The sequence below is a fragment of the Pogona vitticeps genome, chromosome 4, assembly GCF_051106095.1.
Source record: "Pogona vitticeps strain Pit_001003342236 chromosome 4, PviZW2.1, whole genome shotgun sequence".
NCBI classification, from domain to species: domain Eukaryota; kingdom Metazoa; phylum Chordata; class Lepidosauria; order Squamata; family Agamidae; genus Pogona; species Pogona vitticeps.
Genome location: NC_135786.1, coordinates 2,484,812 through 2,502,297, shown reverse-complemented (window position 1 = coordinate 2,502,297; position 17,486 = coordinate 2,484,812). Strand labels below are relative to the sequence as shown.

Genomic DNA, 17,486 nt, shown 5'->3' with positions numbered 1-17,486 from the left:
GCATTCAAGCACGAGGGGACGGACCCCAAAGATATGGAGCCCTTTGCCCACCCCTGGGGGGGGCAATTTAGCATCCCCCAAGACAGAAGCTCTAGAAAAGAGAACCGGACAGAAAAATGGAAGCGAACAAAAATCACAGCTCTTGGACTTTTCCAGGAATGAGGCTTTATCTTTTTTCTCTTCGCCCTAGTTATGGGAAGGAATGGGAAAGCTCATCGAAGGGGCTGCATGGTTCCTATGGTTTCATCAAAAAGCAAAAAAAAAAAATGCAAATCCTTCCTTTGAACAGCCCGTTGTAGAAATTGTGTTTTGTACAGCAAATGTCCAACCCAGTCTAGACAAAGTTCATAAGCTGCTTCGGCATGCTTCCTTGTGTGGGGGGGGGGAAGATGATGAAGTCCACCTCCTGGAGTCTTCTCTTTCTTCCTGATCTGATCCCCCCGCCCTTCTGCAGTTGGACCAAACCAAGCGCCGCCACAGTTTGAAGCTCTGGGTGACGGACATGCTCTGCTTGCCGAATATCAACCTCTTAGCCATTGCCACGACCGACCAGGATATCGGTAAGCCCGCCAGACGGCAGGGGTGGTCCTCAAGCCATCCCTTTATCCTGATGGGCGCTGAGCAGGGAGCCAGCTTGGTGGCTTGGGGAAAATCCCAACATTGGTCAACATCATGTGTCATGGTGAAGCACTGCTATGAGTAGGGTATTTACCACCCTTCAATATCGAGCGAGAGGGAACCAAGGTAGCACCTTGGAAATAAGAGGGGACCGTGTGGTCAGTAAAGGTTCCCCTTGACAATTTTTGTCCAGTCGTGTTCGACTCTAGGAGGCGGTGCTCATCCCCGTTTCCAAGCCATAGAGCCAGCGTTTTGCCCGAAGACAATCTTCCGTGGTCACATGGCCAGTGCGACTTAGACACGGAACGCTGTTTACCTTCCCACCGAGGTGGTCCCTATTTATCTACTTGCATTTGTATGCTTTCGAACCGCTAGGTTGGCGGGAGCTGGGACAAGCGATGGGAGCTCACTCCGTCGCGTGGATTCGATCTTACGACTGCTTGGTCTTCTGACCCTGCAGCACAGGCTTCTGCGGTTTAGCTCACAGCGCCACCATGTCCCACAAGATGCCAACTCAAGAGCTGGCATCACTCCCTGCCCACATCAAGCAGAGACATGTCTGTTTTAAAGGAAGGCCAAATGGAGAGGGGTATGTATGCGCATGGGCGCATGGCCTGTGCCTCTTTGTTTGAAAAACTGGGGAGTGATCTCCAATCCTCAGCTGCAACTTTGCCACAAGCACTCTAAAATTTGCTGCCTCTTCCCTGACTCACATCTAAGAGAGATGTGCCGGGTGAAACCCATCTTGCCGAGAACACTTGGACTTTACAGCTAAGAGTAACTTTCCTGGCGAAATCCATCTTGCTATGAACATTTATGTTCTTCACATTGGTACGAACCCAATGGAATGTGTTTTTTTCTAAATCCGTGAAAGCTTGCATATTGCATGATGATTTTTAATGGTCTGTAAATGTATCACTTACTCTCTTGTATTTGTAAGGCAGTGCCTGTTGGCCTTGAAGAAAATGTTTTGATTTCTCTTTCTCTCTGTCTCCCTCTGCAACCAGAGTTTTTTGATATCAATGGCAACAAATGCGACCGGATATTTACCCTGGTTGACCTGGAGGGATGTGCCACGGCCATGGATTACTGGTAGGTTGATGGACGCACTTCCTTGGGTAAGGATGGCCGGTTTCCCATGGCAAGGTCGAAGATCCATGGGAGGATGAAGGGCAGGAGTGGTTGCATTGGATAGCCTTCCTCAGCCGGCCCCCCTTGAAATGCTCTCTTGCACCCGATGGAACCCAACAGCCTCCCAGCCAGCCTAGCCGTCCTTGCATCTGAAGGGAAGCAGGCCAAGGAAGGGGGGGGGACCTCCTCAAAGGGGAGGGCCTGTTGGGTCAGTCCCAAGGACCCTCTAGCACCACTGCCTCTTTCCAGCACAGACCAAACATTTTATTTGTCCTGCGGATGACCTACCTTTTAAAAAAGCACGTGGTGGTCACGCAATGTCTCCCCCACCCTGCCTGTTTGGTTCTCTTCACAACAATAAACATGCCCGTCACTCGGTGGCCTTGTATGGCTTTGCCACTTCTCCTTCCCGTGGCTGTTGCGGAGACAGAGGGGGGTTTGCAAAAACTATGCTGACTGCCTTGTGAACAGCCTGGTGGAACGGTCGAATAATAAGCAACGAAGCAAGGTGTTGTCTGGAATAGGCCTAAAATTCAGGGAAGAAACTTGAGTTACGGCACAATGGAAGCCTCCTGTAGAAGAGCTGGTGGTCCCTTGCTCCTTGCTTGTTGCTCTTGAGAGGATGAGGCAAGGAATGCAAGACAGGGTTTCCCATTGCAGGAGGCTGCTGGTCGGCCCAGCTGAAAGCGCTTTGCTCTGAATACTGGTGGTTGTCGAGAGTTTCCGACAGGGGTTGGGAATGAACGCCTCAGACATATACTGTATGCATGGGATGTGTCCCAGCAGGGCTGCGCTAAGGCTTTCTGCTTGTAGCTTTGGGAGCCATCTTCGGTCGGATTGAGTCAGAAGAGAGGCAGTATATGGTTGAAAAGGGAGAAGAACATCCATCCATCCATCCATCCATCCATCCATCCATCCATCCATCCATCCATCCATCCATCCATCCATCCATCCATCCATCCATCCATCCATCCATCCATCCATCCATCCATCCATCCATCCATCCATCCATCCATCCATCCATCCAATCTCTCAGTCCTTCCTTCCTTCCTTCCTTCCTTCCTTCCTTCCTTCCTTCCTTCCTTCCTTCCTTCCTTCCTTCCTTCCTTCCTTCCTTCCTTCCTTCCTTCCTTCCTTCCTTCCTTCCTTCCTTCCTTCCTTCCTTCCTTCCTTCCTTCCTTCCTTCCTTCCTTCCAATCTCTGTCTGTCCGTCCATCTGTCTGTCCATCTGTCCATCCTACCTGCCTGCCTACCTACCTACCTACCCCACTAGTGCACAGCCCTATTCTGGATAATCTATACTAAAATATATGTACTTCCCTGTACAACTAGACATTCTGTAGATAATAAAGGCAACAAGATATTTAAAACATCAAATGTAATGCCAAATGACACCAGGATGAGGTAAGTTATAATTTTTTTTTTTGAAAAATGTAAACTTTATATGGCTGTATACAGATTGTGAGCTATTGTGGGTGGGATCTCCAAAGCAGGATTTTAATTCTGAGAGAGGAGGCCATTTTGCTTGGTTATCTTCATTCCTTTTTCTTGTCGTCCTTCCTGAACTAGGACAGACGGGCACAAGGCCGTGTTCTGTGTTGGCGATGTGAAAGGGAATGTCCTCGTCTTCACTTCGACCGATGTTGTGAGGAACGGGCTTTTCAACATTCGCAGCTACATCGGTAAATCATGGGTGACTCCATGCAGGACAGCATGTGGTGGAAGCGGAAGGCAAAAACACAGGGGGGTGGGTGGATGATGTGTTGTCACTCGCTGGCGGTTTTTTGGTGCTCCCAAACAGAAGCTCTGGGAGATCTCTCACTGATGCACATGGTCCAGAATCCGTCGAATGCTATGCAGGTGGACCCTTGGCAGAATCTCTTGCCTGCTGTTGTGCTTGTGCAAGGGAGTGCCGCATGACTCTTTGCACAAGCTCCAGAAACATTGGACCGTTTGCAGAAGGAACACCTGCTCCAAGTAGTTCCCGTTGTGCAGGATTCCCGGTCACAGAGAGATTCCCGGTGCCAGCTCTTATGTACCCACTGTTTTTCATCAGGGCACCCATGTGGGCGGTTGGCTAACCAGCAACCTCTATAACAGAGGGACAACAGCAACATCTGTAGTAGTTTTGGAACAGCTGGACTCTGCTGGTTCTCAAGCAGCTGCATTCACCTTGTCTTCGCAGGTGGCTTAGCAAGAGTCCCCGTGCAAATCCTCATGAAGGCAAAGACTGAATCCTACCAGAATTTCACCGTTTCTGTGAGTTTCCCCCCCGGGACTCATCTGTCCTGGATGGATGTTGTCACCATGATTCCTGGTTAAGGAAATAGATGTAGAGGTGCTGTTAGGCATGAGCTGGGCTTCCAATTAGCAAGCAGGAGAGGAGAAAGAGTTCTGTTCCCTTGTACAGGCTCCTATCCCTAATTTATCTAAATTTTGAGCCTCATGCCTTGATTGAGCAGGTCCTTAACAAATTCTTCTCATTAAGAGCAGACTGCTTAGACTGGAAACAGATACTAGCCCTTTTCTTTCAGAGAGTGTGGAAAGAGAATTATTACTTATCATCTGGCCTTCTGACCCTCAGTGGCCGCAGGCGCTGGCCTTCTTTCAAAAACTTGCAAAGATATTTTGAGCCGAAGAGACACAGTGGAGCAAAAGTTGTGTTTATGCACAGCATGGAAAGCAAAGCAGGGGTAAAAGGCAGGGAGGTGGGCAGGTGAGCAGTGGGAGAATGCACTGTAATTTCAGTTATGATTATGATGTTATGCTATCTAGAGAATGAGTTCCTTCTTTACAGATTTTCAGATGTGACGTGCACATAAATAGAACACATCCCGTTTATTCTACAGCTCTCTAAAGTCTTTGTTTCGGCAAAGTTACGCCTTCTCCCTCCCACTCTGTCCTTCCGTAGGCTTTGCATGGAGACTGGTGTCAACAGATCATGTACATCCCCCAGCTCAATTTGGTCGCCTCCTGTACGCCGGCAGATAAGTCCGCCATGGCGCTGACCTCGTTTCCGGTCCATAACGTTGGTAAAACCCAGTAAGAGCTGTATTTTTTCCCCTCTTGGTTCTGCAATAGCTTAAGATGGGATGAAAGCGCTGTTACTTTGGTCCCAGAAGAACTCTTGAGGGCAACGAATCCAAAGGATCAAGGGGGCATAAACTGCGATTTAACATCTGTCAGGGGCATGTGGCAGATGCTGTAAAAATGCAGATGTTTCCCCAGGGGTCTTTCAAGGGGAAAGCCTGAGTCTCTCAAACACTTCTGAGAATCTACTGTATGTCTCTGCTTTCGGGAATGTTTTGAAACCAAGAACCTCCCTCTTCCTACGACCTGTGTCTTCTTTCCAGTCCCAGGAGTGAATGTTTCTGTATCCCTGTGACAATGGGATGGATAAATTGCAATGCTGTTCTCTTCCCCAAGCCTCAGGGTAGTAGTGGGGGGTCCATCCGTATATCTCTGGGATTCAGACTAGAACGTTGAGGCAACTCTCTTTTCATTGAACTGGGAGCAGGGAATACAGCGGCCTCCCCAGTTAATATTGACCCCTTCACCATTTATCTGTTCCCTGGGGGATGGAGCTCCCATCACGAGCGATCCACTTGCCTTCTTTGAGCGAAGGGTTGCAGCCGGAAACCCATCTTGGCACTCAGCCAGAACGATGACTTCCTGCCCCAGGGTCCAGGCCTCCTGTTGACCGCAGAGAGGCCTTGGGGTTTGGGCCCCTCCCTGCTCCTGTGTTTGCTCTCCCGTTTCTGTTGCCTTCTTCCCGGAGGGTCCAGCCTTGGATTCCCTTCCTGATCTTCAGCCCCGACAGCAGAAGGCCTCCTGTTAACGCCAGTCCCTCGTCTTGGTTGCACCAGGAGGGTGGCGCGCACCCAAGTGGCATGCAGTTCATGTGCTGCCCTCGTGTAGAAAAGCCAGGAGCCTTGAAAGCAACCCTTTTGGGCCAAATCAGCTGGTTCAGGGCAGCTTTCCTTTCCAAAAGCCAGTCTTTGCCTCTTGGTGGTTTGGGAAACAGAACGGAGAGAGCTGGCATTTTCGCATGGCTCAAAAGTTAGGAGACGGCGCTCTGAATCCCCAAGTCCCTGGGTCCACTCTCCTCTCCTCTATGAATTCACTGGGTTATGTTAAAGCAAGCTGCTTCCTTAGTTGTAGCTGACACTTCAACTTGCAGCAAAATGGTGGAGAAAATGATTCATTTAAGAGGAGCACAGTCAGGATTGCAAGAAGACCAAATGAATGAAGTGCTTAATAGATCATTAATGGTGTCAGAGAGGACGAGGCGCTGGAATTCGAGGTTGCAGTTAAGAAATGGGACAGCAGATGGCAGTGTTGCGCTTCCACGTCTCCATTTATCTTTATTTTCTTCCCCTTGAAAATGTGTGTTTATTTCCCTTCATCAAGAAGATCCCAGGGCAGTTTGCCACAAATTAAAACAATAAAATACCACCAATAAAGCAACAGATAAGTTCTACCAGGGCCCATTTTTCACAGGTGCAATAAATGTCTAGGAAAAGATTAGTAGCAGAAAACAAGAAAGTCAGTCCACCGTGGAGCATAAATTGAGAGGTCCAAGCCTTTCCTTCTGTCAGTTTACATGGCACAGGATAATAGTACAGTGAAGGAATACTTGTCAGGAACCCTGGATCACTTATCAAGAGATATAGATGAAGTCTCTGGAAGAGGCCTTTTTTTGGTCTCTTCTTTACCAAGCGATCTGCCCCTTGAGAATCGATCAGTTGTTTTGAAGACACAGCAGTACAAGGTAGAAGCCGTAGTGGTGATCCTTTCGTGCTTCAACCTCCCTTAGAAAAAGTGTCTACTTTGTCAGATTCTTGATGCTTTTGGTTAGGGGAGTGAGCAAGTCATAACTCTTCGATTTTGAGTTGGTTATCTTGGCCCTGACATTTCCGGATCCTGGCCCCAAATTTTTGGATTGCTTTGCCATCCACCATGCTTGGACGGAGACTTTTCCTGCCCCATCCCCAGAAAATCCTATTGTCCTTCCTTCCGTCCGTCCGTCCGTCTGTCCGTCCGTCCATCCATCCATCCATTCTCTCTCTCCTCACTGGGATGTCATTGGGCTTTGTTTTTCCTTCTTTGTTCCAGATCAGCAATGATTGTTCTGAAGAAAGGCATCCTTTGTTTTGACTATGCTTCTGAGCTGAACATTCTTGGTATGTTGTTGTGTTTTAAAGCTGCTCCTTAAAACATAAGTCGCACTACTTTAGGGAAAAATCCGGATACCTCTTTGGGGGTAAGGTGGGCGGGCCTCTCTCGCCCCCCTTGAGCAATGCTGATTATTAGGGTTCAGTTCACTCTTGCTTTGAGCCCAGCGTTGCCACCCAAATGGCTTCGGCCACCCACTTCCTGATGGCAAGCATCGGGGCATGCTTATTCTTGAGTTTCCTGTGGACGCCGCCTTTCCTAGCCAACAGTTGTATAAACAGGGTTTAAAGTTCATCTGGGAAAAAGGGCCCTTTTGACAAGAGCCAGTAACAAAGAGTGCCACTAGGGGTCAATGGTGACAAATTGCAAAATGTTCTTTGTAAGCTCTGTTGTTAATCTGAGAAAGAGAAATTTAATTAACAGGTTAGTCACCACCCGTAATGAATTAAATTCTTTCAGTCCACCACACTTACAAGAATGAATCTCTATCCTGATCTTCAGTGGTTAATGTTTACACATTGATTTTCAAACTTGATGTTTGATGTATAAAATTCTGCAGGGGGTGATGGATGGATCAAGTGGATAGAGGGAAGCTCTTTTTTCCCTCTCATGCAATACCAGAACCAGGGGACCTCCACTCCAATGGAGTGTTGGGAGAATGAGAAGAGACAAAAGAAAATATTTCTTGACCCTGTGTGATGTTTGTCTGTGGAACTCCTGGCCACAGGATGTGTTGATGGCCTAGATGCCTTGAAAAGGTGAGTGGACAAATTCCTGGAGGAAAAGTCCCATCGCAGGTGACGAGCCATGATGGGGATCTCTCATCTACAGGCTTCGAAGGAAGGGACCTCCAGAGGCCAGATGCAGGGGAAGACGGGGATCAAGCGACAGTTATATCTCATTGTCTCATCTGCTCCCAGAGGCATCTGGTGGGGGTCCCCATGAGATCCAGGAAGTTGGACTAGATGGGCCCTCGGCCTGATCCAGCAGGGTTCTTCTTACGTTCCTTATGCTCTTATGTTCCTGTATGTAGAATTTGGCCTGTTTGGGATGGTGCTGCTCTTGCGTAGAGGGCCAGGGTTGTAGTCAGGACTGGGGTGCTTAAAACAAACAAAGAAACTGCAGTCAGTTAGCTCACCAGTGGGGTCGGATGTACGGACTCCATCTTCCCACTCTGAAAACAGGTGCTCTGTTTTCGATCTCAGTCCACGGTGCCTATTTTGAACATCTCTTGTCGGAAAGAGGGTCCTTCCTTTGAAGGATGGCTGGGGGATGGGGGAAATCTCCTGGTGAAGGTCTCCTCCAATCTGCCCAGTCTGGCGGGTGATCGGTCCGCCCATCGGCCTCATGGAGCAAATTCCATTGGAACCGTCGTTCTGACTCTCCATCGGTCCAGATGTGCTAACACGTCTGGCTTGCCCAAAGGGGCCCTTCCCCTTCCACATGGGCTTTCCTCGGTTTTCAGGTTCTGTTTACAGACCTTTGAAAAAGATTTTCCTCCATGTTTCAGAGAAGGACGGTAGTGATATGGGAATGGCAGGGCATATTTTTGGCACAGCCCTTGCTCGCAGAGGGAAGGGGGACCCAACGGCCCGAAGATATCATTTGGGGTGTGTGAGAGATCTTCAGGTGAAGATCTTTTCTTTTGCCTAAGCGATTGAGGTGATGCTGTTTTAATGCATTGCTTTGATCTATTTCGTATCCTCCCTCTCCTCTGACATTTTTCTATGGTTCCTCTATCCCTGCGCTTGATCTATGCTTTGTCCGCACTCTGGAGATGGGTTTTGCTTGAAGAGTGGGGCTGTCAGTTGCCTGAATAAATCAACAGATGCAGTGTTGAAATTAAACCTGATGGTGCCACCTTTCTACCTCCCCTTCCCTCTTTCTCTCTGGCCAGTGACGGGGGGATTCGAGCCACTGGTCTGCATCTGGAACCCCTACGTCACAAGCAGCCCCATCACTCAAATGAAAGGACACGTGACGGCCGTCACCCACATCATGGTCAACAGGGAAAGGAACACCATCGTCAGTGTCTCGAAAGACAAAGTAGGGAGCCGGTCGGGATCACTGGAGGGAAGGGGGAGGGGGCAGAGAAGCTCCCAGCATTCAGCTGGGGCGGTGCATGGACCAAGAATCTGGGGATGATGGGTGAGGTGAGTTGGAAGCCATGCATTTTCACGCTCTCATTTTTGGCTGAGAGCTGGTGTGCAGTTCTTCCAATCAGCTCCAGAGAGGATTTCAAGCCTGCCATCATGCTGGTGTTAAGACATGGAGAAATTATTATATTTCACAGCTGTCCTGTGTTTTGCTCAGTGCAAACTGCTATGGAAACACCGGTGCAAAGAGCAGGATATGGGTAACAGGAATACCCTGCCCCATTCCTGCAGAGCAAGGTTGAGATGTGCCAACAGAAAAAGTGCACACAGGGATGCTGATGCAAGGTGCTTTGCATCCTTAAATAGCTTTTGGTTCCCAAGTTCTCATCTTGAAGTCCACACCTCCCCAGAGGTGGCGGCTGCTGCTGCAAATGAAGCATTCAGGATCTGCCTGTCTTGTGCGATGCCATCTCCCCTCACTCTAAGTCTATGGGAGCTGAGTGGCACCAACATTGGGGGTCTCTGTGTTTCACATTGATGGGGCGCTGTCCAGTCTTGACCTGCCTCAGCCTCTAAAGAAGGGCATGCCCCCCCCTCAAGATTGGAAGGGTTGGCTGGTGTTTTAGGTCCCACCGAGCTCTGATGCTCCTTCTTGGCCTCGCAAGCAGCTCCCCAGCTGAAGTGCACAGCTTTTAATGTGCTGGGCGATGGTGTGGAGATTGGCACCCACACCGCCACTGACCTGTTGAGGCTTTAGTGAAGGACCCCTTGGAAGGTTATAGGCCAACGGGCTCAGGGGATCCTGGCGGATACGTCTCTGCCGTGAGCTGCTCCTCGTTTCTAGGTTTCGGGCTAGTTCTGGGATACAAGTCCCTGCTGGCCATCCAGAGTGGCTGGCTCATTCCTTTTGTCCGTTTGGGACTCCTGACTGGACTCATGATCTTTATGTTTATCTTAATTTATTTGCTCTTTATACCACCATATAGTGGTATAATGCAACAGGGAGTTATTACAAGATTAAAACTGAACAAGATTAAAACAGAGCTGGACCATAAAGGAGGCTGGCCACCAAAGAATTGATGCTTTTGAATTGTGGTGCTGGAGGAGGCTCTTGAGAGTCTCCTGGACTGCAAATTTATTTATTATTTATTAGATTCATATCCCACCCATCTAGACCAAGGGTCTACTCTGGGCGGTTAGGGAACAAGAAATCAAACCTATCCATTTTGAAGGAAATCAACCCTGAGTGCTCACTGGAAGGACAGATCCTGAAGCTGAGGCTCCAGTACTTTGGCCACCTCATGAGAAGAGAAGACTCCCTGGAAAAGACCCTGATGTTGGGAAAGAGTGAAGGCAAGAGGAGAAGGGGACGATCGAGGATGAGATGGCCGTCATTGACGCGACCAACATGACTTTGACTGAACTCTGGGAGGCAGTGGAAGACAGGCGGGCCTGGCGTGCTCTGCTCCAGGAGGTCACAAAGAGTCGGACACGACTTAATGACTAAACAGCAACAGCAACAAGAGATCCAATTATTAAAGGCAGCTTTACTCAGTTCTGTTTTTGACATCTTTCTAAACTGAAGGAAGGAAGGAAGAACTCCAGTGTATCTCTGTTGGCATTTTATTTCAGAGACTAGGGACAAAATTCGAGAAGGCATGATTCCTCATATTAGTCTTTTTGGGCTCTCTTGGTGTAGCGGCTTTTAACAGCGCAGATGGAGGGGATGATGGGTGCCTTGGCTGGGGAACTAGGCCAGCTCTTGACCCTTGACTGCTCATCCCTGCGGAGCTCCTTGGGGTTTAAGAGGGGAAGGGAGATGCTCCAGAGATGCTCCAGCCCTGTTCACACTAGGTCTTCTCTCTCGCTCCCTTCAGAATATCCGTGTCTGGGATCTGCTGGATCATTTCTGCTTGCAATCGATCCATGGCAGGAATGTCCCGCTAGGCAACTGTCCCATCTCAGCTGTCTACTACCACCAGCCTGGCAGTTTCTTGATTTGTGCCACATATACGGTGAGGGGTGTTTCCAGAATGGGTGTAGAGGGTTGGGAAGGAGGTGGAGGGAAGGTTGTGGGGGAACCAAGGAAGGAAGACCTCCTCTCTTGATTTTTGGGTCTTAAGTTCACAGAATAACAAACGGTGCTGGGTCGCCAGGTTGAAAGTCAGAATCACAGAATCATGGAGTCGGAAGGGACCTTGTGAGGCCATTGAGTCTACCCCCTCCCGGCCCCCCCGCTCAAGGCAGGAATACAAACCAAAGCCGATCTGACAGACGCCTGTCCCATTTTCTCCTGAATGCCTCCAGCGTCGGATCGCTCGCCACCTCCCCTTGAGGTCATGGGCTCCGTTGTCATACTGCTGAGTTGGCAGGTGTGAATTCATTTGGAAAAAAAAAAAAAGACCACAGCTAATGGCATGGATTTTCTTAGCCTTCATCCATGAGTCAAGGAACCTGGATATAGTGCTCGTTATTCATTGAATCATTTAGCTGTAGGCATCCTTCAGTCTGGAGAGACTAGGGTCATGTCCTCTGTATGGAGGATTTGGAGCAGCGTCTAGTGGGGCTGAGAAGGCCAATACAGGAGTGACACAGTCTTGTCCCCTGTCCAGCTGCCTGATTTTGGGAATCATCATTAATCATTCAATTAATCATTGAATCATCATCGAAACAGGATGCTGCAAGGCCTGACTCTGCATCAAAGTCCTTCCAGGCCAGTTGCACTTCTGTGGAAAAAGCCTCTTGTGAACTGGGAGTGGGGGGGGGTTTAATGTGGGGAAGCGGCTTCACCGGCTGGCAGAAGGCTTCCTCCTGCGCCCACAAAGGCCACCCATTGCCAGACAACGCACCCTACACAGAGCTGGCGTGGGACTGCACGGAGCCATTGGGCTCCCTCTCCTTGCGCAGGTGAGACCACCTGCCTTCCTCCTGACGCCCCTCTGCTGCACGAGGTGAAGGTCCACAGGGAGGGAAAAGCCTTGGCCGTCTGTACGAGCCCTTCTTTTTTTCTGATTGGCCTGTTATTCCCGGACCTTTCCTTGGAGAGAGATTTTTATTTAGGGCTCATCTCTGGTGCTTTTGTCTGTCGCTTTGCTGCAGCTTGGCCTGTTTTTTGGGTCGGAGTCTTCCGAAGCGGAAATCAAATCCCACGAACAGCCGCTCTGCTGTGCCTTGTACAACAAGAACTTCAAACAGGTGAGTCGCTGCAGAAGAAGACCCGGGCGAGGGAGAAAAACAGCATCCTATTTGGCAGACAGGTTTGGCTTTTCTGCAGACAGGAAGGCTCGGGGAAAAACGAGCCTCTTCCTTTGGGCTTCGTTTCTGCACATACTCACCACCCACATTTTATGTTAGAAGGAGAAGCAGTTTGCCTTTTCTCTGTTCCTGCCTTTCAATGGAGCAATGAATGGCCTTTAAAAATATGTTTTAGGGGGCAAAGGGTGGGTTTAGTGGAAGCGCTGCCTGGATGGCCCAGTGGGTGGTTTAGCCAGATCTTGGGAGTTTGATTCCCGGGAGAAAGATTCAGCCTGTGTAGCCTTGAGCAAAGCCGCACGGTCCCGGGACCACCTCTGGAAGATGGGAAAATCCTGGGAAAGGTAGCCCTAAGTGAGAACTGACTTGACGGCACATTGTTATTATATTAATTGAAGCACCGATGAGAACGGTGATGGGACCAAGTGTACCGGAAGGTGACAAATCTCTGACCCTGAGATGGGCCGGGCGCCTGCCGGAGGGGCTTCAGACACCGGATATCCTTTTTGCTTTCAGGGTTGAGGGTGGGAGCAGAAAAGAGAGGACTTATGGGCCTGGTTTGTGATTCTTGGTGGAGCCAAGCAGCCTGGCCAGACTCAGGCACAGATGAGATTTCCCTGAGCTCTGGCACCAGCATATCCCAATTGTGGGAAGTGGAAAAGGCACTGGAGCATCATCAAGGAGACTGCCTCTCCTCCCTTGTACGGTGGTCGCAGGAAAAGCACAGGATGCGATGCTGTGGACAGAGTTGAAGGACTAAGACTCAGGAGAGCAGAGAGCAAATCTGTGCCCGGCTAGGAAAACTCACTGGGAGGGAGTGGAATGGGTAAAGCGATCCTTTCAGTATCCCACTTACCTTGAAAACCCTTTTTAGGGGCCCATATATGTGCATCAGTTCCTACTCAAAGGCACATAACGCACAATGCATTTTACTAGAAAGGACGTAAATCACAGTGCGGAAAAGTCACACAGTAAAGCATTCTCAGAACAACATCTTGGCTTTATCCACTAGGCTCAGTGGGAACATCGAAAAGCAAAAAAGAAAAAAGAAAAAAAAGTGTATATGCATCTAATCTTAGGTGGAAAGGCCTGGTTTACTCAGCACGAAGCATGGGTAGCTCATGGTCAGAGTGAAACCCTACTCCAAAGTCTGCCCCTTTGCAAACAGCAGCAGCGCTGGTGGTGTTGATCCGCACTGCAGCAAAAAAGAAAGCCCTCCTTGGCCGGCCCAGCACCTTCTCCTCTTCCAGTTCCACTATGGTTGGAGAGAGGTGAAGGGGGCGTCCAAGGTCACGAATACAGAGCTGGTGCTACAGAGAGGTCAATGCAGGAACACTCTTTGAGAGAGGTGTGTTGTTCAGCGTAACCATAAAAATAATTGCAAGTTGCAGCTGCACAGCAAAAGGAGTTAGATTATCATGTGTTAAATTACAGCTGAAAATATATCTTGATCATGTATTAGCTCTTGGGAAAAAGGGATTCACTGGAAGCAATGTGTTAGGTTCCCCTGGTCTCCTTGGGTCGGTCCACCACGTCTAGTGACAAACACTGAAGCTGCTCCGACCGCCGGCGTGAACTTGACTGGGTGCTCTCTTCCCCGCAGGCGGTCAGCGGCTGCTACAGCGGCATCGTCAGTGTTTGGGATGTCATGACCGGGCAGAAGACGATGGAGTTCTCCACTTCCCCAGAGCACCCGGTGGAAATCACTGCCATGACCTTTGATCCGCCGGAGAGGCGGCTGATCACGGCGCTGAAAAACGGGACGATCAAACTCTGGAACTTCAACAACGGGGCCTGCCTGGCGGAGTTGCCCTTTGAGGACAAGAATGAGGTGAGCTGAAGGGACGGGACCGGCTTGGTTAGAACCGCAAGAGCTGGAAAGGGGGACCCTCTGGAAAAGTGCGCCCGGGAGGGAGGGAATCGAACTCTGCACCCGGAGACCTTAAGCCACTGTGTTTAGGTATCTGCCCTCTCTTCTATGACACTCCTTTAGAAACATCCCTTTTTTCTTCCAGAGATGTAAAGAACTGCTAAATCAATACCCAACCAACTGCTACAGATTTCAGGGCCCAAACAAGAGGCTGGGGTGGGGTGAAAAGAGTCCTTGTCTTGTCACAGAGGCTGGTCAATCAAGGGCTGGAACAGACATTTGATTTTCCTTTCCAATATCTGCTCACCTGCCCTAACGAAAGAGGTCATTTTCTTGAACATTGGTCACCGTCCTCCTGGATTGGTCTGGGAGCAGCCGTGACTCTCTGAGCCTGACAGAACAGCAAAGGGTGCTTGGGGTATTTGTATTATAGATCTGTTTTTTTTCTGGGGGGGGGGAAGGGGGCAGAATCTTTGCTCCTCGTTCAAGGAGATGTGGGTGTTGGTGGCGGTCATGGATTCCATGCCGAACAGCTGGTGAGACCACGAATCCCTTCGCACAGACAGACGCAGGAATAAACCCAGTCGTGTTTGGTCAAGTTCTGATCTTGCGTGTGGTTGCCGGGACTGTGCCGTTCGAAATGATAGCATCTGGCCCACAGAGCTTGGTGCCAAGTGTGAAGAGGCAGTATCCTCCTCCTCCAGCTTAAAACAACAACAACAACCCCAAAACCCACAGAGAAAGCTGTGTGGTCCTTTACACACTCCAAAAGTAGAAGAGACACCTTTATCTGGGCCACTAAAAATTGAACATTAAACACAAGCTTTCATGATTCAATTCACTTCCTCAGGCTGAGAGTGGAAAAATTAGGAATTAAAGTCCCCAGATGGTCATGGCAGAGATGACCCTACCAGGCATGTTGCTTAATGTGAGCTGGGAGCTGGTTTCAACCTGTTGTGAGTGTGTGAGTGTGTGTTGTTAAATGCCTCATTACCTTGGGCCATATGGCTGGAATTTTCTACTCAGACTCCAGGATAGTTTCCCCTCCAATTTGTTTCTTAAAACAGCCAGCTTGTTGTTGGCATCTCTTCTGGTTGCAGGACTCATCTAGAGAACTGTCACCAGTTCTGGACACCCCACAATTCGAGAAGGATGCTAACAAATGGGAAGAAGTTCAGAGGAGGGTGACAAGGATGATGATCAGGGGCCTGGAAACCAAGCCTTAGGAGGAAAGGCTGAAAGAATTGGCCCATGTTTAGCCTTGAGGGAAAAAAGGCTGAGAGGAGATAGGATAGCACTTTTCAAACATTTGAAAGGCTCTCATCCAGAGGAGGGGCAAGATCTATTTTTGATCATCCCCGAGTGCAGGAATAATGGGTTCAAGCTATAGGAAGCCAGATTTTGGTTGATATATCAGAAAAAACTTCCTAACTGTTAGAGCAGTACGACAATGGAACACATCACCTTGGGAGGTGGCGAGCACTCCAACACTGGTGGCCTTCAAGACAAATTTAGACCACCACCTCGCAGATCTCCTTTGATTTGGATTCTTGCACTGAGCAGGGGGTTGGGCTTGATGGCCTTACAGGCCCCCTTTTCCAACTCCAGTATTTGGTTCTATGGATGGTCTTCCAGCCTCCTGATCAACAAGGGCTGCCGGCTGCCATCTCCCACACCAAGTTACACGCTTAGCAGGCAGAGGTGACTGCACGTACCTGGATCACCTTTCTTGGTTGCATATAAAAGCAAGTGTCACATGAATTACTGAACCCTGACCTGCCCCCCCGGGTAAGCATCATCCTCATTTATCTTTTTTCTGTAGGGCTCCACAAGGCTTGAGCGCTGCCAATGAAGCTCAGCGTTCAACACGTCTTTTCCTGCTTTTCCTTTTGTGTCTTCCTAACAGATCAGTTGCATTTTTTATATGAACTACAAGATCTTTGTGGCAGGGTGGAGCCGGAGGGTGACGTGGTACCTGTAAGTAGGAGGCAAACTCTGGTGAACATCTGCCTGTACCCAAACTTGTGTGTGTGTGTGTGTGTGTGTGTGTGTGTGTGTGTGTGTGTGTGTGTGTGTGTGTGTGTGTGTGTGTGTGTGTGTGTGTGTGAGTGTGAGTGAGAGATAGAGAGACCAGGCGAGGAGGGGGCTTTGATGGTAGAGCACGTCCATTGCATGTGGAAAGCCTCCTGTCCAACCCGTGGCTGCATCTTGACTTTTGAGCGATCCAGGGAGCAGAACTGTAGAAATAGTTCTCTGCATCTGATATTCAGTAAAGCTGCTGCCGGTCAGAGTAGGAAATGCAGGCCAAATGAGGACCATTAGGTGGCCCCTTTTGAAGTATTTTCAGGCTCCTTTGATCCCAGGGCTATTTGACACCCCCCCCCCCCGGAGAAGGTGGTGGAGGAGAAACTCTACTAACTGGGTAGAAAAGCTGAATTGGGAAGCTCTCTAGAAGAGACCTCTCCGTCTTGGTGCATATCAAGTACAATTTTATAACTATTTTCCAGGTAGTGATTACCCAGAAGTGGTTTCCTTCTGATGGGGCCCCCGTGGGACGGTGACACTTGCCCAAGGCCACCCAGGCAGGCTCTACTTGTAGGTGGCGCAGTAGGGAATCGAACTCCAACCTCTGGGGAGCCAGACCTAAACCACTGAGCTTATCTAGCCAGCTTTTGTTCTCTTCCTTAATGTGGAAAGCAAATAGCCTTCACTGGTTTCCAGCTGGGAATTAATGGGTCCCCACCATGATTCTTGAATGTGTGCCAAGCCAGCTATTAACAAGTTGCAGCAGTGACTTGTTTATTGCTGGCTAGAGGGAAGCGAATGTGACACTGTTTGCCTTCTGCCTGCATAATAAAGCCACAGGATTTCAGCCAGCTATTAATGTGTCATTAACATGTTGTGTTGCATACTACCAACAGGACAGAAAAATGATGGGAAATATCCTATAGTTCCCATATTATATCTTGAGAATACTGTACCTTCAAATACACCAAAACAAAACAATACCTCTGTCATTGCTTGGTGGCATAAAACTTGAATAATCCTGGTTAAATTGTATTTTAAAGTATCTTAAATTGCCCTTTAAAATAACTTTTCACAACAATGAGGAAAGTTACGTGGCACAAACCACAAAGAAACACTGTAAGTACTTGCTGCTTTTGAAATGTAATTACACCTTTATTATGAGAAGTTAAGTAACTACAGGTAACTGTTCCATCTATTTGCAATATCTGACACTGCCTGAGGTGAATTTATTTATGTAAAATAGCTTTATTCTGCCTTCCTCCTTAAAAAGGACCCAACATGGCTTGCATCATTAAAAGATAATATTTAATGCTAAT

At 48.9% G+C, this 17,486-nt stretch overlaps 2 protein-coding genes across 2 annotated transcripts in view; one reads left to right on the top strand and one right to left on the bottom strand.

Moving 5' to 3' along the window:
- The window catches only part of LOC144588812 (uncharacterized), an 856,730-nt gene that overhangs the window by 717,805 nt on the left and 121,439 nt on the right, over nt 1-17,486 (bottom strand). The gene's annotated exons all lie outside the window — the stretch shown is intronic.
- The window catches only part of EFCAB8 (EF-hand calcium binding domain 8), a 53,346-nt gene that overhangs the window by 20,733 nt on the left and 15,127 nt on the right, over nt 1-17,486 (top strand). Inside the window, exons 7-17 of the mRNA XM_078391742.1 lie at nt 455-560; nt 1,626-1,710; nt 3,319-3,431; nt 3,935-4,008; nt 4,661-4,791; nt 6,865-6,932; nt 8,822-8,970; nt 10,898-11,035; nt 12,120-12,215; nt 13,876-14,103; nt 16,049-16,119. Coding sequence (XP_078247868.1) covers nt 455-560; nt 1,626-1,710; nt 3,319-3,431; nt 3,935-4,008; nt 4,661-4,791; nt 6,865-6,932; nt 8,822-8,970; nt 10,898-11,035; nt 12,120-12,215; nt 13,876-14,103; nt 16,049-16,119 — 1,259 coding nt within the window. The remainder of the gene's footprint in view (nt 1-454; nt 561-1,625; nt 1,711-3,318; nt 3,432-3,934; nt 4,009-4,660; nt 4,792-6,864; nt 6,933-8,821; nt 8,971-10,897; nt 11,036-12,119; nt 12,216-13,875; nt 14,104-16,048; nt 16,120-17,486) is intronic.